At 50.1% G+C, this 25,328-nt stretch overlaps 1 protein-coding gene across 1 annotated transcript in view; it reads left to right on the top strand.

Moving 5' to 3' along the window:
• Positions 1-25,328, top strand: part of Pepd (peptidase D) — a 138,618-nt gene that overhangs the window by 11,079 nt on the left and 102,211 nt on the right. Inside the window, exons 4-7 of the mRNA XM_038338430.1 lie at positions 1,723-1,850; positions 10,965-11,028; positions 18,193-18,240; positions 20,443-20,504. Coding sequence (XP_038194358.1) covers positions 1,723-1,850; positions 10,965-11,028; positions 18,193-18,240; positions 20,443-20,504 — 302 coding nt within the window. The remainder of the gene's footprint in view (positions 1-1,722; positions 1,851-10,964; positions 11,029-18,192; positions 18,241-20,442; positions 20,505-25,328) is intronic.

The raw sequence follows: 25,328 nt of genomic DNA, 5'->3' as shown, positions 1-25,328 counted from the left end.
TGGCCAGTGCTCACCTTTGGTACCCTAACTGGGCTGTGCACCCTGCATATGTGTATCAGGGGCCCTATGAAGTTCTAGAACTCTGGTGCACAGCCTAGATCTCCTGCACTTAGCTGAGAATTACTCCAGCACACAAAGTCCCTCGGGGTAACAGTGCTTGCCCAGGAGGCTAGGTTCATCCAGCACTGGGCCTACTCTCATTGGGTTTAGCATCATGTCAACTTTACAGAGGAGGAGACTGAGACCTGGGGAAGATAACTTGCCAACAGGTAGACCTGGAATTAGAACCCCATCTTCTAGCCAGGCCTGATGATGTAGACCTATAATCCCAGCACTCAAGAGGCTTAATTTGTTGGATCACTAGTTCAACGCGAGACTGGAAAACTTAGAGAGACCCTACCTCAAAATGAAAAAGAGTGCTGACCATGTCCAGTGGTAGAGCCCCTGCCTAGAATCCCCCAGTGAGGGGCTGGGGTGTGGCTCAGTGGTAGAGCCCCTGCCTAGAACTCCCTAATGAGGGGCTGGGGTGTGGCTCAATAGTAGAGCATCTGCCTAGAATCCCCTAGTGAAGGGATGGGGGTGTGGCACACAGTAGGTTCTAATTTCAATCTGTAATACCGTCACTGTGTGTGTGCACATAACAACATAAAACTATGCCTATGGTTATTTTCTCTCTCAGCTTCCAGACCCAGAACTGTGGCCAGACCTTTCTAGGAGCAGGAGGGGGAGGCACAGGGGAATGTGAAGGGGCAGGTGGTGTAGAAGGGAAGGAGCACAGTAGTCTGGTCTCTGGGCTGGAGTCCATCCACTGCAGTGTCATGGAGGTCTCAGAAATAGGCCTCAAGCCGGGCGGTGGTGGCGCACGCCTTTAATCCCAGCACTCAGGAGGCAGAGGCAGGCGGATCTCTGTGAGTTCGAGACCAGCCTGGTCTACAAGAGCTAGTTCCAGGACAGGCTCTAAAGCCACAGAGAAACCCTGTCTCGAAAAACCAAAAAAAAAAAAAAAAAAAAAAAAAGAAATAGGCCTCACCTAGTCTTGAAGCTTCTAGAGGTCTATATATTTATAGTTTAAAAAGTCACTTTCCTAAATTAACTGTGGACTCCCTGATTGATCTCATTCTGGGTTCCCTTCCTGACTTCATACCTTGGCGACACCAGCTCAATGCTTACTACTGAGCCCCTCCTCCCCCTCTCTTTCCCTCTTCTCTCCCCCTCTCTCTCTCTCTCTCTGTGTGTGTGTGTGTGTGTGTGTGTGTGTGTGTGTGTATTCATTTCTGAACTGAGTTTGTGCTTGGTGCTGTTGACTGCTGTCTGTCGTGGGCCTAGGAGGTGACCTGCAGATGGATGGACTGGGGAAATGGCTCAGTGAATGAAAGTGCTTGCTGCCAAGCTCAACAACCTGAGTTTGATCCCCAGGACCCGCAAGGTAGAAAAGAACCAATTCCTGCAGGTTGTTCTCTTTCTACACAAGTACACTGTGGTACACACACAGATATACACAATGTGTAAATACGAATTTTAAGAGAGAGAGCAGAAGGCAGGGTCAAAGGGGGCCCTGTCTGCTCTTGACAAGCCACAGCATAGCAGACAGAGAGCTGGTAGCTGGACTGGGAACCAGGCTGTGCAGGAAGAAGGGAGTCCTCAGCCTCTGCTCACCTCCCTCTTGTACCTCCTGCTTCTGCTCTGGTGCCTGGGTAATGAAGCCACTTGCTCCCTCCACAGGAATCCTTCTTTCACTGGGCCTTCGGTGTCATCGAGTCAGGCTGCTATGGTGTCATTGATGTGGACACTGGAAAGTCAACCCTGTTCGTGCCCAGGCTTCCTCCTAGCTACGCCACCTGGATGGGAAAGTAAGGAGTGGTCCCTGCCTTGGGGATGATGATCGGGTGGGGACAGGAGAGGGGCGGTTAGTAGTCAGGTCCTTTGCTGGTGTGTTCTGTATTACATCTCTGAGCTTCAGTTGGGAAGAAGGGTCAGATCAAAGCTATGGTGTGGAGGCATGGTTTATTGAAAGCCCAGATTCCCTGCATACTAAAAATGCTGGCGGCTTTTGCACCAGTAGGTGTTCGCTTCTGCATGGTGTTGATGGGGGAGTTTGTGCTGTCTAGGCCTCCTTTCTGAGGCTCATTACCCATGTCCAGGGGTATTATTAACCCCTACCACAGACGGTCTGTCCTTCATTGGCTCTCTGGGAGAGATGGTGGAGCATTAGGCCTGTGCCACATGAGGAGTTTGGTACCAGAGGCCAGACTACGCTTCCTGGGAGAGATTGTCCCACTTCTACCTTCCGAGATACCTGGCAGCTCCTACCTGCTCACAGCACTGAGGCAGATGCTGTGTATCCAGGGATGTTTGAACCGATCAGAAGATCTTGTCTTCCAGCCTGTCATTTCTGCCTGGAGAGTGATTATTCCAGGCTAATGTGTAAATTGCAGCCTTTGTTAGCTGCTGCCCCATCGCGTTCATTACCAGGTGGGCTGATGAGTCTGAGTCTGCGGCTGGTTTGAGTGACATGGCACCTGGCTGCCAGAGGGACTCTGAGCTCTTTGCAGAGGGCCAGGGCCCCTAAAGGGCTGTCCTCCAAACTCCCTCTGCTTTGTGTGCTGTCTCTTCTGCTCCAAGCAGACCCCACAGTGTCCATGACTGGTCTTGGCATGCTGCTCTTCTGCTGTCTTGGGGGAGGGCATCCAGCTCCACAAATTGGCATCAGTTCTGCTTTTAGGCCACTGGGCAGCATGCCAGGCTGGCCCTGGGCCATCAGTGTTGCTGTGAAGATGCAGCTAAGACAGAGCTGGCAGCAGGAGAGAAACAGACTCTGGTTCTCCTGTGAGGTTTTCTCAGCTTGACCCTTGGGAGCAGTCAGAAAGGGTGGGGAGTGGGCATGTCTTGTCTAGCTGCCTTTGGGATAAACAACATGGCTGCCAGGGGGAGGCCACACCTCCCTAGCTTAGGTTCCATGTGCAGCCAAATCCTTACCACTTCCTGCTACAAGGAGGAAACAGTTTCAGTGTGCTGGGAAGACCTGTGTTGGCACTGTGGTCTGTACTTGTGGGAGCTGTGACTGGAAGTAAGGCTTACTTACTTGGTGTGGTGGCCATAAAGTACCAGCAAGTTAGGCTGACCTCTGCTCTAATTCCTTCCTAGGAAGCAATACCATTATAATACAGTGGTGTGTGGTTGGGTTGGTTACACCTGAGGTGACAGCATGAGGTGATGGTGTTACTAGGAGTGCAGTTATAATGTCCCTGAATGTCTGACCTGGACGTCACGGGACAGTTCCAGGCTGGCACTGAGCTTGTCCCTGAATGTCTGACCTGGACGTCATGGGACAGTTCCAGGCTGGCACTGAGCTTGTAACCTGCCTGTTCAGAAAGGTGAAATCTGTTTTACTCCTGCTTGACCCTGGTCAGGACTGTGTTGCAGGATGTTGGCTGTTGACTTCTAAGGCTAGACCATAAAGTGCATTGAGGCTTCACCCTGGTTTTCTCCATTGGGATGGTCTCCTCCAGAACTCAGCAGCCCTGCTTTGAGGAAACCCAGACTCACCCGTGTAGGGAGCCTCCAGCTGGTGCAGCACCAGCCAAAAGCATGAATGAAATGGGAGAATAGTCAAGCCTCTGTTGAGGTCACAGGGGTCATGAAGCAGAGGTTAGCCCTGCTGCCTAGGCTCTGTCTCACTTCCTGACTTTGAGAGTCCACACCTCAGTGACCTTTCTCATTCCAGCAGAATACCTGACAAAGCAGCTTAAGGGAGGAAAGATGTGTTCTGGTTTAGTTTCAGAAGGCACAGCTCATCACGGTGGGGAAGGTAGCCGTGAAAGCAGAGAACAGAAGCGAGCATGTGGCTTAGGCTATAACTCAAAGCTGGCTCACAGTGACCCAGCTTATAAAAGTTCTCAACCTTCCAGAACAGCAGCTAGGGATCAGGTATCCAAACACGTGAACCTATGGGGGACGTTTCAGTTTCAAACCCCAGCAAGGATAAATAGTTTCTGGGTTTTGATCCACTCAGTTTTAGGGTTGGATATTACTCCTGAAGTGTCTAAGTCAGGCTTTCACTGCTATGACAGTACCCGAGAGAAACTAATTAAAAAGAGGAAAGGTTAATTTTGGCTCATGACTTCAGAGGTTTCGTTTTATGGTCTGCAGCCTCCATTGCTGTGTGTCTTACATAAGGTAGAATACTATAGTAACAGAGGCTTGTCACACAGCTGTCCTAATGATAGACTGCAAGGGGTAGGGGAAGACAGACAGACAGACAGACTATGTAGACCAGGCTGGCGGTGAACTCACCGAGATCCTCCTACCTCTGTGGTGTGGGATTCTTATCCGTGTGCTATGAATATATATATATATATATATGTATGTATGTATGTATGTATGTATGTATGTATGTATATATGAATATATATGGATATATATGAATATATATGAATATATATAGAGAGAGACAGAGACAGAGAGAGACAGAGACAGAGAGACAGAGACAGAGACAGAGAGAAGGTAGAGTCAAAGAGATGCCATGTAGCTGCCTAAGGAGACAGATGCTGGATCCTTACCAGTAAGTCACAGCCTCGTGTTGATACATAGATTAATAGAAATGGGTTAGTTGAAGATGTAAGAACTAGCTAGAAATATGCCTGAATCATTGGCTGAACAGTGTTGTAACTAATATAGTTTCTGAGTAATAATTCAGGTCTGAGCAGTTGGGAAACGAATGCACAGCCTCCACCTATACCTCTGCTTCCCAAATGCTTGGATTTAAAGTATGCACCACCACCACCCAGCTGAGACTAGAGTTCTGAAATACTATTATTTTAAGGATATGCCTCCCTGTGCCTTACTTAATCCAATTAGGCTCCACCTCCTAAAAGCCCAGTAGTTAATCCACTGATGAAGTTAATACCATCTTAAATGCCTCCTGAGCATTTCCTCACAGGGGAGCAGGTCTTCAACATGACATTTCTCTTCTAAACTATAGCATATATAACTGGACCAGCCTTCTCATCTGGGTGAGACACTCCCAGAATCCTTCCTGTACACCAGGCTGTCCTCCTGAGCAGAATTGTGGCTGGCTGCTTTTTCAACATCCCCTTGAATGTTAAGATAGTTTCTGGCTCAAGCTGAGCTTATTGAGATGCCCCGTTGCCTAGAGCTCAGAGGTTGGCAGACACTGTCATCTGTGAGCTGTGGGGATGGACCATGGGGGTTTGTTGACCTTCAGTTGACCCCACTCAGAGTTTCTGTCTGGAGAGGTGGAAGGACCCTGAATGTTTCTCCTTCATTGTCCTCCTGCCCCTTCTTTCTTGAGATAGAATGTCACTCTGTAGCCTAGGGTGGACTCAAACTTAGATCCACCTACCTCCTCCCAAGTGCTGGGATTACAGGTGATGACCACCATGCCCTGGCAAAAGAATGATGTGGTTACATGTGTGTGTGTGTGTGTGTGTGTGTGTGTGTGTGTGTGTGTGTGTGTGTTGCTGGGATTGACGCTGGAGCCTTGCACATGCTAGGCAAGCACTCTATCACTGAGCTGCGTACCTAGATATTCCCTTCTAATGAAGAACTGGCACTATCAAGAAAGGAAGGATGCTGCCTATGAGTTGAAGACAAGCATCTTCTACAGCTGGAAGAGTGGAGGATTGATCTTGCCTAAGGGACTCTATCCCAGTTGCTGAACCTGTGTGAACTCCCATCTCTCTTACACTTACATCTTGGCAGCTAAATAGCCTTTGACTAAAGAGTTTAAAGCCCAGGATCTGATTGGTCTGGCATCAGCTGTTAGCAGTCTGTTTTCTGGGTGTAGAGTCTTCAAGAATACAGGAATTATAGTCTGTGCCTCGGTTGCAGCTGAGTCTCAGAGACTCTTCAAAGCTCTCCTTTAGTTTGTTGTGCTTTGCTGAGGCAGCTCATTGTCTAGTGCAGAATAGAGCCTTGAGTAACCTTGAGGGTAGAAGCCGGTCTGTAGGGTTGGTTCCCCTGGTGAACAAGGCTGTGTGCGCTGTGCAGGCTAGATCAGAGAGCTGTGGTCCCAACTGAGTGTGCTGTGCAGGCTAGACCCGGGAGCTGTGGTCCCAGCTGTGTGAACTGTGCAGGCTAGACCAGGGAGCTGTGGTCCCAGCTGTGTGCACAGTGCAGGCTAGACCAGGGAGCTGTGATCCCAACTGTGTGCACTGTGCAGGCTAGACCAGGGAGCTGTGGTCCCAAGGGAGATTATGACCCTCAACCCCAGCTGAGACGTTTCTTTTCTCTTGTATCCTTGACTCCCTCAGTAGACCTTTCCTTTCTGTACTCAGTCTCTCTGTCCTGAGTGTTTGGGAGGGAAGGCCTGGTTGTAATGGGCAGGTGACAAAGGGGCTGGTTGTCTGGGCTTGAGCTGGGAAGCAGCCAGATCTGATGTGCTTGGCTGCTTCCAGACGTGCTCATAATCGATAGGGCACCGGGAGCAAGGCTGATGGGATTACCTGGCCTTTGCAATCAAAACCCACCAGACTGAACATTTGACCTTAAGCTCCTCAGCTTCCCTTGGAGTCTCTATCTGATGGCTTTTGAAAATCCATCTGGCAGATACTACAATCCAGAGTCACTCAGGGAACCAGCATTCCGCTGTGGAATCCACAGCTTCTGTGAGTGCAGCCTTGCTGTCAGGGTTGATGCTGGGGGAGGGGACTGGAAGTTTAGGGCTGGCTGTGCCTCACCCTACACCCTCCCTGAAGCAGGAGGGTGGGAGCCCTTGATGTGTATTTGTAGGAGTCTATCCAAAAGAGGATTAGCTGCCTGGAGTGTGGCCTGGGGTGTGCGGGCTCCTGTAAGCAAACTGGAAGTTCCCTCTGTGACACAGCACATCAGCTCAGGGCCTGTCCAAAGTGAGCAGCTATAGGTAGGATGGAGGATCCTCTACAGTCATGCCTGTTGCTGACCAAACTGGAAGGAGAGATAGTGTGCCTGGCGTTGGTTAGCAGGGAGGAATACCTGTCTGGGCCTCAGGCTGCCCAGGAAGAGGCTATTGTGAGCTCTCCAGGGCTGAGTCCAAGAGGCCCTGTACATAGCTCCTTTTGATAGTAGAACCTGTATGGGCGTGTGTATGTGTGTGTAGGGAAGTGTGTGTGTGTGTGTGTGTGTGTGTGTGTGATGTGTTGTTATTTGTAGTAGGATGCATATGGGGTGACTTTTGTTTGGGACAGGGTCTTGCTGTGTAGCTCAGGCCGACCTTGAATTCAAGGTCTTCCTATCTCAGCTTCCAGAATCAGAGGCATGTGCCATCACACTTGACTTGCAAGTGGGCTGTTTGTGGCATGAGATGTGGTGTGTGGGAGATGGTCTCGATTTATTTATGGTACTGGCCCCCCACTTGCGCACTTTGAGTCACAAGGACCACAGCTTCCTGAGCCTCTCTGGACCGTACTCTGGCTCCTGCCCTAATTAGGAGGAGGGATGGACTCTGTGACAGAAGCAGTCCTTGAGAAGGGGCTACTGAGTTCTTATTGACTCCTCCTGCACCCATGCAGTGACCACCAGCACCTAGGGATTAACCAGAGTCCCAGCTTTCATGGCTACCCTTGTCATGGGTGGGTCTGTCTCCATCACATCTCCTTACAGTGTGGCCGTCCTCTGCCTGACTTCTTTGTCAGGTAATCCAGTTCACACATAGGAGCAGTCTCCAGGCTCAGACACCTGCTCTGATTTGCAGAAGGCTACTTTCCTCTTTGACAACTTAATGACATCTTGACATGGTTGCTGACTTCTGCTCTGCACGCACTGTGTTGTGCCACCAGTGAAATAAAAGGCAGTGGCATTGTTTGGAGCTGAAGGCAGGCGTCAGGCACCAGAAACTGATGGTGACTGCTGTCTTTTGGCCCTTATTACCTATTCATTAACTGCATGCAGGTGGTCGGCTAGCCACAAAGACCCACTCCTTTAAAATTTCATTTTCTGGAGGGTTCCATCATGCCTCCATCATGTGGCACCGATTTAATGGCTCCATCTCACCTGAGCCTCACACAGGGCTTTGGGGCTCAGACACCGTGACCAAGCATTGTCTGCCCTGACTCCGGGCTTGTGCTGGGGCCAGGCTGCTGGTGGAGCAGGCCTGCATGGGCCTGGGTGCCCAAGCACAAATCCTCTCTACAGGATGGGTATCCTGTCAAATGAGGGGACTTCTCTCTTCTGCCATAACTGCTCTGTGCACTTAAATGAGGAGTGTCTGAGTGAGCGTGGCTCCTCTTCTGACCTGTCCCTTCAATCTGGTTCTTTCCATTGGGCCCTCCCATGTGACAGGGCCAGGCATGAGCTGGGACTGGGTGTAGACCCTCTAAGACTGTGTAGACCCTTGTGCCCTGAGCAGCACAACCCTCAGAGTAGCCAGAGATTCCCAGTGACCGTCACTTGCCATGTCACTCCTGTTCCCTCACTAAGTCCTGGCTGCCAGGTGTGTTCCATGCTGGTTTGATCATGCAGCCTGGCACACTATCCCTTCAGGTAACATTTAAATGATTTTTACTGTAATTAAGCCACAAACATAAAAAAGCAAGAACTGTTGAAACTTAATTATCTCTGCCCTTTCTAAGAAGAATGTGATGAGCAGAGTAGCAGACAAGAGACTCGCAGCACTTCATATTTTATTAGATGTTGGCGGTTATTGCATGGGAGGTTTGCACTTAGCTTAGACTGTGGCATCTGCCTCTATAAGGAGAGCAAGTACTGAGCAGGGGGCACTTGATGGGACTTGTACCTGTGCCCGCTTCTTCCTGTTGGGGTTCTTCTAGGGGTCAGCCATCAATTGCTCTGCCTTACCACAGACAGTAGAATGGCTTGTGGCTGCTGTTGTGGATTAAATGTAGATTGTCCCCCGCAAGGTCACGTATTGGATGCTTGCTTCCTACCTGGCGGTGCTGTTTTGAAGTTTTAGAAACTTTAGGAAGACTTTGGAGGAAATAAGTCACTGGGGATGTGTCCTTGGCTGGGGTGGAGTGTGTATGTCCCTGTCTCTGCTGTCAGCTTCCCATCCACTATGAAGGGAACAGCCTTCGTACATGCACTTCCTGTTAACTCAGAGTCAGTGGAGCCAAACAACCACAGACCAAGCCCTCTCTGAAACAAAAAGACCTGAGTCCAAATAAATAACTCTTATCTTAGAATGACTATAAGGCATTTCATCATGTAGAGGTAACTTGTATAACCACCATGTGGATGTTTATAGGTGAGCCCAGGCAATGGGGACACCCACTGATCACAGCCCACTATGATCACCTTCTCTTTGCTGCCACTTCCTTGACCTGGGGCTTACCACCTGCAGTCCTCACCAGGCTTCTCTGGTGTGGCATGTCTCTGATGAATCCTAACTTGTAAGACTCCCTGAGGGAGGGAAGGGCAGGGAGATGCTTCCTGGTGACTTCCCACTAAAGGGCATTTTTTGGAGGGAGGCTTCAGGTGCCCTATGGCAGTGGACATGGAAAGGTTAGGCCCCCCATGTTAGTGGCTGGCCTGACCCCCTGTACAGAGCCCTGGAGGCTGAATCAGGCCTTTGTGCTTCTGAATTTGTAGGGAGTTTGCTTTTCATGCCTTTCACAAGTAACTGGGACTGGAGGTAGGACTGGGCTGAGTGGGCACAGCTGGAGAGGGAATGAGGAAACTTAGCAGCTGTTTTGTTGGTGGCCCTGCCTCTTGCTTTTCCAGCCTGCAGCTGGTCCTCCCAGGATCCAGGTGAAATGGCACATCCTGTCTCAGCTCTCGAAGCCTCTTGCTAATAATCAAAGTGTCAGATCTTGGCCAGTTAACTTGTGAGTCCTGTCTCATGGCAGAAGTCAATGTGCCAAAATGTGCAAATTTAATTAATAGCAAGAACTTGATGCTCGATGAGTTTTTTAGAGGCCAAAGTTGCGGAGGGGGGGGGGGGGTGGGCAGAAGGCATTCTGTGAGACCTCAGTGAGATCAGAGTTCTCAGCCTGAGGTGGGTTTTCTACCTGGGCTGTGAGCCCCTTGCTGCTGCTTACACTGCCCTTCCCTGTCCTCTGAACTTGTAGTCTGCACCTCTGACAGCCAGTTTTGCTTGCTTGGGTGGAAGGAGATTGATAGTGGGCCAGAGAGAATCATGGGCTCCTTGTTGGGACTCCCAGAACTGCCTCCCCCGCAATCTACAAACCCATCCTGGCTGTAGAAGTAGAATATGAGACCACCTTCTGTATGATACTGAGGCCTCTGCTGGGTGGGATACCTGCTGTGAGACCTCCATAGGAAGGGAAGGGGTGGGTGTCTCCCCTTATGTGGTGGTCAGGTGTGTAATGTAAGGACGGCATATATATATACACATCACTGGACTTGGCACTTGACTGGTGTCATCACCCCCTCCCCATGTAGTTTTCTTCCATATGTGAGCACATTTCCCCAAACAACATTGACTCCTCTACTAACTGAGGACCTGGAGGTAGGGCCAGGTGGGGTGTGGCTGGGTGGCAGCCTGCTAGGTTCAGGAGAGAGCATCAAGAGCTGCATGAGGGCTCTCTCACCTCATCTGCTCCATGCTTTCTCCCTGGCTAATTTTTCAAGTTTGATGACTAAGCTTAAATTCTTCTCATCACACTGAGAAATACTGATGCTGACTTCCTTAAAGAGTTAATTAACTTTCCTTTAAAGAGGTCCAGCCTGGGAGGTTACTCATTCCGTGCCCCTGAGGGTGAGGCACACTGGCTGGCTGCCTGGTGGGTCAGTGATGTGGAGGGAGATGGTGGAAGCAGGGACCATGTTCCACAGCTGCTGCAGGCGGCCAGGGGCATCGTGGACTGAGTCCACTGAGTTCCAGGGGCAGCAGAGATGGTTCAGTGGCCTGGCACCCTTTATTAAGTCCTGGGTATACCTTCTGGGTGCTAGATCCTCACATCGTGGCAGACATGGAGCCAGGGTGTAAGGTGGCCAGGCTGAGGTGTCGCCAAGCCCTGACCATGGCTTTTGTTGTGCTTTCTTTTGAGGATCCATTCCAAGGAGCATTTCAAGGAAAAGTATGCTGTGGACAATGTCCAGTACACAGACGAGGTAAGTAGCTGATGTGGCACTCTTCTTTCTGAGCAGCCCTGGGCTGGCAGTCATTCTTCTGCCCTGGCTTCTTCTCCTTACACTGTCACAATCTGGGGACACTGCCGCTGGCCACCAGCCCCTCAGGAGCACTCCTGTGTAGGAAGAGCAGACAGAGAAAACACAGCAGACCCCTCTGCCTGAGGAAGCTGTTTTCAGTCTGGGATGTGCATCTAACTCAGGTAGAAGCATCTGGCATTCAGGTTATGGTGACCACTGAGGTCCCTCTCTGAGAGCCAGCGTACCTGCAAATGGGTCATGGCATATAGGTGTAATCGAAGCTGTTGGCGGGCTTGGTCTGGGTCTTCATTGTGTCTGGGTCTTCATGTGTCGAGGGGACTATTTATAAGTCCCCACTAGGCCTGGTGGCACATGCCTTTAATCCCAGCACTTGGGAGGCAGAGGCAGGTGGAATTCTGTGAGTTCGAGACTACCCTGGTCTACAGAGTGAGTTCCAGGACTGGCTCGATAGCTACTGAGAAAATCCCTGTCTCAAAACACAAAATACAAGCAAACAAAAGGCCTCACTAGCTATAGGTGCCACTGTCAGAAGAACCCCAGGGTAGGAATGCTAGTGAGAGGACAGGAGTTGGGGGACTGTGACTTGAATCTCCCTTCCAGCCTGGTGGCCCAGCAGTGTCAGGTGGTGTGGGTAGATTTATCAGCACCGTCCTGAGGCTGTGAGTCTGCCCCGTGTCCAGGCAGGTGAAAAGGGCTCTCTTAGCTCCCACTGCTGACAGAACAGGGCTGACTGAGGCAGAGATGGGAGCACAGCAAGGAGCTCCAAGGTCTGAGTGAGCAAAGTCCTTTGATACTGTGGCCACTGCTAGGCACACAAGAGGCTTCTCTGCGTCATCCTTGGATGCTGTCACAGCTCCATGCAAGTCAGAGGTGGATAGAAATCAGCACCTGCCACCATAGATCCAACCTGGACCTTGCAGGGCCAGCTGGACAGGGCACTGTGGCCACATTGCCCTAAACAGATCTTAAGAGTGGACACATGCTAAGAGCTAGGGCTGCCAAGCTATGGAAGCAGCTTAGATTAGCCTGTCCACAGATGAGTGGAGAGAGGAAGTGTACTGTATGCACACAGTGGAGTGTTATTCAGACATGATGTCATTTGCAGGAAATGGCCTTATTGGATGGCACTGGGGACCTTTGTGTGAATGGAAAGAAGCCAAAGGCCATGAGTTTGCCCTTGTGTGTAGAGTCTAGAGGGGTGGTTCTCAACCTTCCCAATGCTGCAACCCATTAATACAGTTCCTCATGTTGTGACTTCCAGCCATACAATTATTTAACTGCAATTTTGCTACTAATGTGAATTACAATGTAAATATCTGATAGTAGGATGGTCTTAGGTGGCCCCTGTGAGAAGGTTGTTTGATCCTCAAAGGGGTTGTCATCCCCAGGTAGAGAACCAGTGGTCTAGATTCTAGAGAAAGCCTACCTACCTACCTACCTGCCTGCCTACCTATCTTGTGTGATGTGAAAGCAGAAGGATTATTTGGGAAGTGGAAGAGGACCAGTGAGGAGAGGAGGGAGAGACAGGGAAGGATAATGGAGCATGTGCTCCAAGGTACATGAGGTCATCCATGAAAATATCACAGTAGAGCACAGTTTTGTGCTGTGAATGTACATTATTAATTTCTTTTGAAAGACCATGAAGAAGAAGAAGAGGGGTAGTAGTTGGAGAGGAGAGGAGCTTTGAAGGCTAGGGCTAGGGTTTCAGGGTAGAGGTGATCATGTCATCTGTCCAGTGGAAACCAAGCAGAAATCCCCTTCCCTCTGGGCGGGCCACAGCTATTTTGGCATGAAAGCACCAGATAAAGAAGCAGGTTTTTGGGACTGTAGCCAGATATACTGCACTGTGAGGGGCCCGCCTGTCTCTGCTTAGTGTTTTGTGACTGGCCCACTTGACATTTTGCACTTATAACTGAAGGGAGGAGAGAATTTAACACCCACTTATACCATGGGGAAAGGATGCGGGACAACAGAGGAAGAGAAAGTATCCAGACGGGGAAGTCCTTAGTGAGGGTGTAGACTGGCAGCTACATAAGCCATCTTGCTCTTAATCTTTTAAGGCAAAATATTAAGTGAAGGCATCAATAGAGGTCAAAGGGCAGAGCCTTTTTAGGGTTCTGGAGTACTCTGCAGGAGCAACATAATCATTATTGTCATCGATCAGCTCTGTTGATCACCGTGATTGCTGTTCTGTGTTTTTGATTTCTCTGCTGGAAGGAGAACCAAGGTGCGCCGAACCACACCCCCAGCTTTGACTGCTGTCCTTGTCAAGGCAGGGACTCCTGTTACAGTAGGACAGACAGGTGCTTCACTCTGCGCATTTAAATGATTCCTCCCACCGTGTCCATGGTGAACCCCATTTACAGACCAGAAGGTCAAGACTGAGAGGTAAAAGGCCTCATCCATGGCCCCACAGGTGAGGTGTGGCAGCATTGGGGTGACCCTAAGACCTCTAGATTCCAGAGGCTGTCCCCTCCAGCTCTATACTTGGCCTGTCCGAAGTGAAAGACACACTCATGGGAGGCTTGCTTGTGTGGAAGTGACCCAGGCTTCTAAGCCTGTGATGATGCCTGAAACTGGGGACGAACCCCACCAAAATGAGCAAACCGCTGCCATTCAGCCCCATGAGCTGGAAGCATCCTCCGATGTGGGCAACACTCAGGCCTAGTCCGTCATGGAGGTGACAGGAAACTCCTTAGGCAGGCATTCCAGGCCAATTCTATGGTGCTCAGCGCTATCTAGCCTTGGCCATCCTTGGCCATCTTTATATACCAGACAGCTATCTGCAGGTGCATGCTTGCTCTGAAAGAGGGTAGGAGTGGCCCCAGGTCATAGCCGATCCCTTGATGTCTCATAAAGTAAATGTAGGTACAGAGAATGTAGCTAGGTTAGTAGAGCCTGGCATTCAGGGAGCCCTGAGTTCGGTGCCTGTAACCACATTAATGAAGCATGGTGGTGCATGCCAGTAGGTAGAGGCAGGAGGAGCAAAAGAGCAAGATCGTCTTCAGCTCTATAATGAATTCAAGGCCTGGGCTACATGAGACCTTGTCTCAAAAAACCAGACCTAAACAACAACAAAAATCCGCAGATGCTTGCGATGACAGACTGACTCCCCTCCTCCTCAAAGAAGAGCCAGAACTTAATTACTGGGAAGTCGTCACTCAGAGAACCCCCGGGAGGGGCTCCACAGCATTGCTGTGTACATTGGGTATAGAAGCTAGTGTCGCCTAACTAGCTGGGAGCTGGCAGGGTGGAGGATGATTTTTGCACTTGGTTTATGGCACTGGGCAGATGTGCGAAGGTCTCAGGGTCAGTTACTCAGCTGTAGGCAGGCAGGGTGTAAGAGAAACAGCCACAGCTGCCTGTGGGTAGATGCTGCCTGCTCCTCAGCCTTGGTGTGGGAGGCTTCAGTAGAGGGGTCTATGATGGGACCACAATTGCTGCCTTGCTCTGAGCGGCTGCTACATAGTCTGATTGTTCAAGAATAGAATAGTCTGGCATCCATATTGTTTGTACTGTTTTCATTTTTAAAGTAGATTAAAAAAATTTAAGGGCATTTCAGGCCGTTGGTGTGCACTAGTGTTTTGGGAAACTGCCATGAATAATGGTTTGTTTTCAAGAGTTTCAGTGCTGGGAGGGCAGAGCCCTGCATGCTGGGCCTCATGGGCTTTCTCAGCAACCCAATTGAAGCGTGTCTGATTTCTTTGTTCAGAGTGACTCACTGGTTTGGTCAGAGTCCTGGTTAGGAACCTGTGTAAGGTTCCCTTGGGAATGTTCTGGATTGTCCCCAGGGCAGGATCTGGGCTCACAGGGCTCTGATAAATTCTTCGGGTGCCTGTCCACCTAGTCAAGGCTGCCTGGGAGGTGGATGCTGGCTGTGGCCTGCTGTAAGGCAGGGACATTTAACAGCCCCTCTGGGGAGAGCAGATGAGTCCCCTGTGGCACGCGCTCCTGGAAGTGAGGCCTGGGGTTGTTAGAGCTGTGCTGTCTGGTCCTGGCGCTGCGTTTGGAGCCAGTGACACAGAACCGCATCTTGTTCCCTTAATTTTTGAGGCATGGCCTCCAATCGGCGAGCTGATGAGTGTAGTGCTAATGGGTCTGCAGGGAAGGCAGATGGAGCTGCTGGGCTGGGAGAAGTTCTGCAGCCATAGAGGTAACCAGGGCCCACTCAAGCGACTGTGATCAATAAAAGATGTTACTCTGCCAGGACTCCGACGCCTGGCCTGCTCTCTGTATCCAGCCTCTGTGCATCTGAGCGTCAGGCTGGGGTGAGGGGGCTTTCTCCTCCATTGTTCCTAACCAGTATGTCCAGAGAGTCATTGCGGAGAGGAAAACCATCAGCCTGCACATTCGTTATCCAGCTCCTCTCTCCCAAGGACAATAGCAGATACAATCCCCAAGTGCCTCCTCGCTCTCTGAGTCTGCTGCTGTAATTGACGGCATCGTTGTGTGCTGATGAATTAGACCCTTCATGTCAACAAAACAACACACTCAGGGCCTGACACACTCGGCTCTGTTGGTTTTAATGAGCCTTCCTCCCCTCCTGGAGGGGCAGGCAGGAGGAAGGGACTTTGTAAGCCTCCATTTGTGCAACACAGAGGCCAAGGGACTCAGTCATTCTCTAGGTGGTTACTGAGTAGGGGAGGTAGAGGCTGTACCCGGGGAACCACTGTCTCCCGCCCAGATGCACCAGACCGTGGTTGGCATGGAATACTGACCTTTGGCTCTCTTAACTGGGTCACTTGATTTCTAAATTTTTTTTTTTACCCCTCTATCCTTTTGTCCTTACCTTCATTTTAAGGTAGGGTCCCATGGAGTCTATGCTGACCTTGAATTTACACCCCTCCTACCTCTCTGTCCAAGTTCTGGGAAAATAGCCACATGTTATTATGCCTGCTTATTTGTTTGTCTGTTTGTTTGTTTTTTAAAATAAACTTTTTTTATGAGATAGGGTCTTATTCCATATTTCAAACTAACTTCAAACTCATGATCCTCCTGCCTCAGCTGGAATTATAGATGTGAGCCACCACACTGTATCAGGAGAAATCTTTCAAATAACATAATTATATATACATATATATACACACACACGCACATACGTATATACACACATGCGTGTGTGTGTTCTCATATATATGTATATATGTATGTATTACATATAAACTATATATGCCAGGATGGTCACACAGTATTATTTATAATAATCCATCATTAGAAATAATTTACATGTCCAGCAGAGGGAGAGATTAAGTAAATGATGCTGAGTCCATTAAGAATTTCTTATAGACACATGGTAAAATCTAGGCTTTGCTCTTTCTTTCTAAAGAGAGAAAGAGTGTGTGAGTGAGTGTATGAGTGTATGTGTGTGCGTCCGTGGGCCTGCCTGTGGAGGCCAGAAGAGGGTGTTGATTCCCCAGGAGCTGGAATTCCAGGGGTTTTAGGAACCAACTTGGATCTCCTAGAAGAGCAATCAGAGCTCTCAGTCATTGTGGTGCCCCTCTGTCCTGCCTTTGCTACTTATTAACTGTGAATTTAGGCAAATTCTATCGCCCTCACACAGGCGTTTTCATCTCTGAGTCCCGGACGTTTTGTAGCAGCGTTTGTATGGGTGGTTAAGTGAGGTGATGTGTGTAAGATGACTGGCATGGGCCGTAATCAAAGACTTATTGAACGTTTACCATCCCCAGTGGTAGTGACTGCTAAAAATTGCATGTTTGAAGGATATTTAATGACAGGAAATAAGCGAAGCCTGTAATTTCATATGATCCAAATGTCATTACAGTTCTCTGTTTCTATGCACGGAGCTGAACTGTCTCTAGGGATGGCAGGTGCATCTTCTCTTTCATGGCTTTCAATATGTTCCAGCTTTTCTCTGGGAGCCTTTTAGTATTGAAAAGTGCGTATACTTATGTCAAAACTCATCAAAGTATCCACCTTAAATACGTGCAGCGTAGGGTGTTTCAGCAATCGTGCAGCCAGTCCGTTCCAGCAGCCCACCTTCCTCTTCCGTGTTGAGGGTGTCAGAGAACTCACGGTGGGGGCGAGGAGCATGACTTGCGTACAGCCGGCCAGAGGAGCGGATTGCTCCCAGCAAGGTGGTCAGCGCTCTGGGTTGCAGGTTTCCTAGCTGGTGAATGATGAGTGCTTTGTCGGGAGGATGGATGACAGTCAGCTGAGGGTGGGTAGAGAAGGGGGTGACCGAACCTGCTTGTGGGGCTGGAGAGGGATGTGATGGAGTGCCAAGATGGTGGAAGATGACCCAGCCGTCAGTGAAGGTGAGCAGAGAGGAGGGCAGGTGAGCCCTTGTCCTCTCTCTCGAGGTGCTGGAGAGGAAGCGTTCAGCATGCAGGGCAGAGACCCGAGGGGGTGGGTGTGGACGCTAGAGTGGAGTTGATGAACACTAACTCCCCTCGGTTTAGTCCAAGAGATCAGGGGCAGGCAGGGAGGGAGGCATCTGCCCTGAGGACGAGAGGCTGCTAGGGCTGGTATCTAACGGGTGGGTCTTTCTGGAGGACAGGGAAGCTACACACAGGTACTGGCCTTGAGAGTGGGCAGCTCCGGCTGTTGGAGCCGTCTGGTGCCTGGAGGCAGGTCGCGTGATGAGGAGTGTGCTGGGTTTAGCTTTGCGCCCTCTGTTCTGTTCCATAGCCGCGGAACTTTCCAGAGCCCATCTGCTTCTCTGGGCCTCAGTTTCCTCGTCTTAAGGTGGGGTGATTATGGAACCTGCTCCACAGATGAGTGCCATCTCCGTTCCACTGTGTTGATGCTTGGATTGGTCCCGCATTGCTGTGACAAGACACCCAGACAAACAGCTCAGTGTCAGAGGGTTTCAGCCATGGGTGCAGTGTGTGATGGCAGGAGCATGTGGTGGCGAGTATTCCCAGCACAGCAGACCAGGAAGCAGAGGGAGGCAGGAATCAGGAGCCATAGAAACGTTCTTCAACTGCCACCCCGTGACCTGCTTCTGCCAGCCAGACACAACCTCCTAAAGGATTTGCAGCCTTCAAAGTAGTGCCACAAAGTAGCCACTTAAAACATGAATCTGAGACATTTCCGATTCAACCCCGAACACTGCTGTAAAGTGGGTTTTCTTTTGATTTTCAGATTGCCAGTGTCCTGACCTCACAGAAGCCCTCTGCCCTCCTCACGTTGGTAAGTGGCTGGTGTGTGGGAGCCGTGCAGTACTCGGCACCAAGGAGGTGTTTGTAGGGAGCCAAAAGCCTGCCTCTGCTGCTTGGAGGATTGTACAATGAGAAGCTGGGCATAGAGGGAGGCTGAGGCAGGACAATCAGAGTTAGAGGCTAGCCTGGGCTACGTAAGACATGGTCTCAAGTAAACACAGAAGAGAAACTGAGAAATAGTCATCTGTGGTAAGTAAGGACACCTGTGTAGTTCTAATGGCTGCTGTGGCTAAGATGCTGTCTCATGTCTGCATGTGATGTGCATGGTCTGTGGCCACAGTGGGCAAGGCGTTGCCAGCATTCCTGGGATTAAACCAGCCTAGGAGATGTAACCGTATCCAGCTCAAGCTCATGGCATTATTTATTGTCACTCTTTATTCGCACCCTGAGTCCCCTATGATGATACAGTTTGAAAAGCACACTCTTGAATCTTAAGGAGAGCACAGCCTGGGGTGGGGCAGGTGTGTGGGGTGGGCTCCTGGTGTCCAAGCGGGGCTTGGGAGGTGCAGTTGTCCATTCGTCTACCTTGACGGTAGGACTCTCTCACACTCAGAGCCCTTCTTGCTTCCAGAATGGCCCTTCTTTCCTTTGTTGACTGATTTATACAGTAATACCAACCCCTTTCCATGTGTTCTCTTTGCTATGCTCTTTCTGTGGCTAAGCATGGAGGCTAGCTGTCTTGATTGCCGTCAGAGCTGGCTCAGTGTGTTTTATCTGGGATCTCAGTTGGACAGGGATCAGCTTAAGATTCTTGAGAAAGCTGTGGCTGCTCAGAGTGTCTCCCTCTCTGGGGTGGCTTGCTTTTCTCTGAACCCCTTGTTTTGTCTCAGTGTATGGCTGCGTTCCCGTTGGATATCTGCTTACAGTTAGGAAAAGGAGGCAGATGGAGGCCGAGGAGGCCGTAGTTGTCCCTGCATATCTATGGAGAGTTGGTTCCCAGACCCCCTGGAGATCCCAACAATACAGGTGCAGGAGTCTCTTTTATTACACTAACCTACACATACCCTCCCATATTCAGTAAATCATCGCTAGGTTAAATTTAACACCTAATGGAATGCTAAGTACCTGTCTTAGGGTTTCTGTTGCTGAGGTAAACACCATGACCTAAATGGGCAACTTGGGGAGGAAAGGGTTTATCTTCCAGCTTGTAGTCCAGCATCCGGGAAGTCAGGGCAGGAACTCAAGCAGGACAGAGACCTGGAGTTGATGCAGAGGGTATGAAGGAATGCTGCTTACTGGTTTATTCCCCATGGCATGCTCAGCCTTCTTTCTTATACCGAATAGGAACATCTGCCCAGAGGTGGCACTGCCCACAATGGACTGGACCTTCCCACATCAATCCTAATCAAGAAAAAGCCCCACAGGTTTGACTGCAGTCCAGTCTAATGGAGACATTTTTATCTGCTGTGGTTCCCTCTTCTCAGATCACTCTAGCTTGTGTCAAATTGACATAGAGCTAGCCAGCACAGTGCCCTGTGTGTAATGTTACACCATCTTGTTTAGGGGACCATGACAAGAAAAATCTGCAGCTGTCATTGTTTTCTTTTTTCAAATATTTTTGTTCTGTGATTGTTGACTTTGGTTAAGGTGTCTCAGGTTCTTGCTTGTCTTGCCCAGCTCCTGCCCGGGCCTGAGTGTCTGAGCAATGTGAGCAGTGTGCTCTGGCCCATCCAAACCTGTCCCTTGCTGTGTATCCAGGATGCTGTAGAGTGGTCCCTTGCTGGGTACCCAGGATGCTGTAGATCTATGGTGCCTCTGCTTCTTCTTCCTCTAATTTTCTTCTTTCTCTTTTTGTTGGTTCCTGTTTTTGCTTTTGAGACAAAATGTCTGTAAAGCCCAAGCTAGCTTTGAACTGGTGATCAGCCCTCCTCAGCCTCCCTAGAGCTAGAACTACAAGCATGCACCACTGTCTCTGGATTTCTCTGTGTTTCACATTGAATGAGGAAAGAAGTTCCATTTTGGCCCTGCGACCCAGCTTAGAGTTACCCTGCTGTGGAGTCTCTTTGCCAGGGATAGGCTGGAGGGGAAGGGCATGCTGGGCTGCTGCAGGCCTCCTTGTTCTCTTCTATTTGAGTCTGGCTGTAAGAGGCAGACAACCCAAGGCAGGCTTTGACAGTGCCCGACGGTCCTTGCGTGGCACGCCTGTTCTCACACCCCCTTTTTCTCCCCACAGCGTGGTGTCAACACAGACAGTGGCAGTGTCTGCAGAGAGGCTTCCTTCGAGGGCATCAGCAAGTGAGTCTGACCTCCACATACTGCTACCTTTGTCAACTGATCTTTCCCAGACTGGCTGCACGGGACATGGAATATGGGAGGGTGATAAAAATGGATTTGATTAAGTGTTTGGAGGAAATGTGTAGAGAAATAATTTGTGTAAAATCACTCTATCTTTTGCCTTAAGGAAAACACCCCTCCTTATTGGGCTCCATCTTGGAAGAGCCCTAGAGCCCTGGGCTCTGTGTTAAGAGTAGCTGTTTTCTTTGTTTTTACATTGATCGATTGGTCATGTGTGTATGTGGGGGGGGGTGAGTGTACATGCCATGGTGTGTGTGGAGGTCAAAGGACAGCTTGTGGGGTCTGGTTCTTTCCTTCCATCTGTAGATCCTGGGAGTTGAGCTGAGGATGACAGGCTTGGGCAAAGCAAGTTTACCCTTTAAGGCAAATTGCCCACACCGACAGCCTTGTTTTGTTTTCTGTATAGCCCAGGCAGGCCTAGAAGTGCTCTGTGCTGTGGCTCTGGGCTTTATAGTCTTTTTTTTTTTTTTTTTTTTTTTTTTTTATCAATGCCATCCCCAGTCCTGGGCCAGCCCAGTTCTCAACAACTCCCAGTGTCTCCCATGGCCCTGATCCTTAACTTACTCCCCAGTTAGGCTCTGGGTTGAGCCCCCTAATCCCTACTCAGGAAGCAGGTCCCCTCTCTGGGCAGTCTCCTTGTCACCCCTCATCCACGCCCCCAGAGGGTGCTGCCTGCTGGCTGCACCTGTGCCAGCAGGTCAGACTGGGTCCTCAGGTCTGGGCTGGAGTGGCCAGGCTGCTACTGTTATAGTTGGGCCCTTGAGGAAGCAAACAGCCCTCAGCCATGCTCCTGCACCTGAGCCACAGTGTCCCCAAGCACAGGTTCTCTGTAGCCACTTTGTCCTCTGTTGTCCTCTTAAGGACTGAGGTGGTCCCGGAAGAAGCTCCTTATGACTATGTATGAGTCTCAGCCACAGGAGGGAATCTGTGTATGTGTGATGGAGGAGTGATTAGAAGGGATTATGAGCTCATGAATATGTATCATTCCTCTGCTGATAAAAGCTGTGGGGCAGGGGCACTGGGTATCCAGTTTGCTTCTTTCATGGCACAAACTGCTGAATCCTCTTGGGGATTTGCCCTAAGTGGCCTGGTGGTGACCAGCTTAGCTTGCTGAATGCCCATTGCCTCGTCTCTGTCTTCCCCTCCTAATGCCCCAGAGCTGCCAACTACCTGCGCCCCAACACCCTGCTCACCTTTCTCAACCCACACCATCTGCAGCCTCTGCTCGGGTCTCAGCCATGTGGGAAGGGCCCTGTGCTGCATGTAGGTGGCTGGTTCTCACTGACTGGCTCTGTGACTTTGGCTACCACATGTAACATGGCACTGCTTGACAGCACTGCTTGGGTGGTGGGGACCAACGGAGACAGCTGGGGGCCAAAGCCTGCTCAGTAGCTCAAATCTGTTACCCCATGAGCCTTGGTCCCCCCAACTGTGTGATAGCCAAGTGGACCCAGCGTGGTCAGTGGCCTGATGCCCGTTTGACTGTAAGCTGCAGCGTCTGAACCCTGCCTGAGAGGATGCTGAGTTTCTCCCAGACCAGGGTCTGTGGGATTCTGTGACTGGTGATGTCCCGGGGTGAAGCTGCTGTGGCAGGTCTCTGCTGTACTGGAGAGTTTCACCAAAGAAGGCAGGTGGGACCCCACGTGGCCATCACAGTCACTGGGGGTCTCACTGAGAGGATTCCCTGCTGCAGACTCCAACCTTGCTCTCCTCTCAGCAGATCCCAGCTTCTGCCCCTTGCTCCTCCCCTGAGTTTGGTCATTCTCAGAACCTCAGGGAGCTTGTGCCCTGTAAGCCTCCACTCCATAGACATCTTGAGGCTTGTCTGGTTTTGTTTTGAGACAAGATCTTGCTCTATAGCTTAGGCTGGCCTGGAGCTCACAAGTCTCCCGTTATAGACATGCACCGCCATGTCTAGCTTGGAGACCTTTTCCGGAGAGCCAGGGACTGCCTTACTTTCCCACGGTCCTCCCACTCATGGGATGCACGTATGTGGTGAGGGGCTGCCCATGGTGTTCTTCGGGCCCCATAGCAGCTGAGCTGGGTGACTATGGGCTGGCTTCTGCACCCATGTGATGAGCTGTTGGCCAGAGTCTGACCCATGATCTCTGCTCTGGTACGTCTGGCCTGTATATGGTACCCATATTCCCTCCTCTCTCTGGTCCAAAGTAGGCTTGTCTCTTATACCCCTTTTCTGTGGGCCTCACCTCTCACTCTGTTGCCCTTTGTGTGATTTTCAGGTGTTCTATGCTGGGACAAGAGCCTTCACCAGTGTCCTCTATTCTTCATTCCATGAGCACTGATTTTGGGTCCTGGCCACTGGTTTAAGTGCCCCCAGGTCCTCTCAGTTAAAAGTCATATCTGTGTTCCTGGGTTCTGGGTGTAGCCCAGTCCCATGCCTCTCACCAGGTAGCTAACACCTTATTTCTGTCTCCAATTGGTCTCCGAGCCAGGCTAGGGAGAGACCTTGTCCTCAAGGGCCACCATGACTCAGGACGGCATTTACCTGCCTGCCGAGTGACCCAGCTGTTCGCTGGATAATAATAGCCCGTTTCCTAAGCAAGATGAATCTTGTGTTGTCCTAGTTTCCAACGTGCAAATGCTCTGTCCCCTGTCACCTCTCACTGCCCGAATGAGATCCACATTCCTGGTGCTTTTGATCTCTTGAAATGTCTCTCCATCTTGAACCTATCTGACCTTTTACCTAGATGGCTACTCAGGTTTAGCTCTCTCCATCTGTCCTGATGGGCCTCCCAGGCTGCTGTTTCCCTTTGGCCTGCATGAAGGAGGGGTAGCAGTAGCCTTTGTAATCTACCCTTCCCAGACCCTCCCAGCCAAGGAATTGGTTTGTACTTTACTTCAGAGTGTGGCTTCATGGGGGTTACCTACCTGGGGTACTTCCCATATGTGTAACCTCAGCTTCAGGCCTTAGGCCTCCTGAGGCCCACAGGAGAGTGTGCGCCTGGTCTGAGAGAGGTGGGGACAGTAGACGAGCAGAAGGAATAGGGAGGTAGAAGTGAGGGAGGAGGTAGACATGTTGGAGGTCAAAGAGATCTTGCTAAAGCCACAGGTCACTGGGCTCACAAGAGGCTATGGTGTCAGATTATTTTGTGGTCCTTGTGTTGAGTGAGGGGTCTGCCCAGCCCATGGTACCATGCTTAGCCCTGTGGTCTTTGAGTTGAGTGAGGGGTCTGCCCAGCCTATGGGCCATGCTTGGGGGCCCTGCTGGATCAGAGACAAGTTCCAGGGAGCGTTTAGTAGAAGGCCTCTACATATGGTGGACAGGAGCAGGGTCAAGTACTCATTGCCAGGCTCTGCTGTGGGTGCAAGGTCTGGTCTGGAGGCTGTAGCTGGGAGAGGTAGAGAAGGGGGGCAGACCTGAGTGAAGAGGACTTGAGACCTCTTCTTGTGTACTCCAGGCACAGGGTCCCTAGAGCAGTCAGCTCCTGCAACCCATGACTAAGTCAAACGGCATGGATCTTTGTTAGTATCGGGGGAAGTAGATTTTAGGACAGTTTCCTGAGACTGGGAAACTGACCATGAAGGTTCTATGGAGTGGGCATGTGTCCTGAGCTGAGGGCCACCCATCCATCAGAGTCAAGACATGTAGTGGGGCTGCTTCCCTGGTATGAGCCCATCCCCCTTCCAGACAGGCAGAACCTGTGCCCATGAGCTCTTGGTGGAGACAGAAAATACAGAGCTCACCGTTCATGCCGTCTTCTGAGAGAGAAATATGGTCCTTGTTTCACATCAGCTGGCTACCGAGAAGAAGCATATTTCTTATCTTTTGGCATTTAGTTAAATTGCCTTGCATATTTGAAGACAATTGGTTACAAATTAATTCCATTTAAATAAGCAGTTAACTATGAAATGCTGAATTTGGGACTTGCTAATGCAAGGATATTAATATTCAATGATGTGAATTTTAAAGCCCAGGAAGTTAGAGGGACATTATTAAAACTTGACGATTTACAGCAAAATGCCAATTTGTGGTTTGAGGACCATGACTTTTGGGTAACTGTTAACTTGCATATCAAGTTAATATTTAGGATTGGATTTCAAATTATGGCCCATGGAAATCTCCATGATGGGAGAACCTGCCCCAGCTTCCTAGTGTGTGTGTGCGTGTGTGTGTGTGTGTGTGTGTGTGTGTGTGTGTGTAGTGGTGGGTGTGGGGTTAGAAACTTTAGGGTAGGGGTGGGAGGAGATAGAGGCCCATCCTGGGCCAGGCCCACCCTGTTCACCCTTACGCTGTTCACCTTCCCCTTCGAGGATACCCTCTCACCCTCACTGGCACGGTGGGGTTTTGGGTTTGTGATTTTTTTGCATAACGAACATATTCTCATTAGTGAAAGTGTTCCTAGCAGTGAGGCCACAATGTGGAATATTTGCATGCATTACTTAGAGTTAAATCTATCCACACAGACTTTTGGACTCTTCTGTGCGTCCGAGTGTGTTTGTCCATTGGAATTCTATATGTCTGTTTGCCTTGGTCAGTGTGTACCATTTGGGTCTGTGTGTCCCTGTTTATGTGGTTGTGGGTCTTTTCCATATATGCGTGTCTGGCTATTGGAATGAGTATATGTACATGTCTACATGATCCTGTGTGATGTCTGCCTTTGTCTGGGCATAGGGAATAATCCCTCCTTTGTCTGTATTTCTGATTTCTACAGTCTCACTCACAGTTAACCACAATCTGAAAATACTACATGGAAAATTCTAGAAATCTATAATTCATAAGGACCCCAAGTCAGTGCTCATGGC

This window comes from Arvicola amphibius, chromosome 8 (assembly GCF_903992535.2).
Source record: "Arvicola amphibius chromosome 8, mArvAmp1.2, whole genome shotgun sequence".
Classification (NCBI taxonomy): domain Eukaryota; kingdom Metazoa; phylum Chordata; class Mammalia; order Rodentia; family Cricetidae; genus Arvicola; species Arvicola amphibius.
The sequence above is the reverse complement of the archived record's forward strand: the minus strand, read 5'-3'. Positions and strand labels throughout refer to the sequence as shown.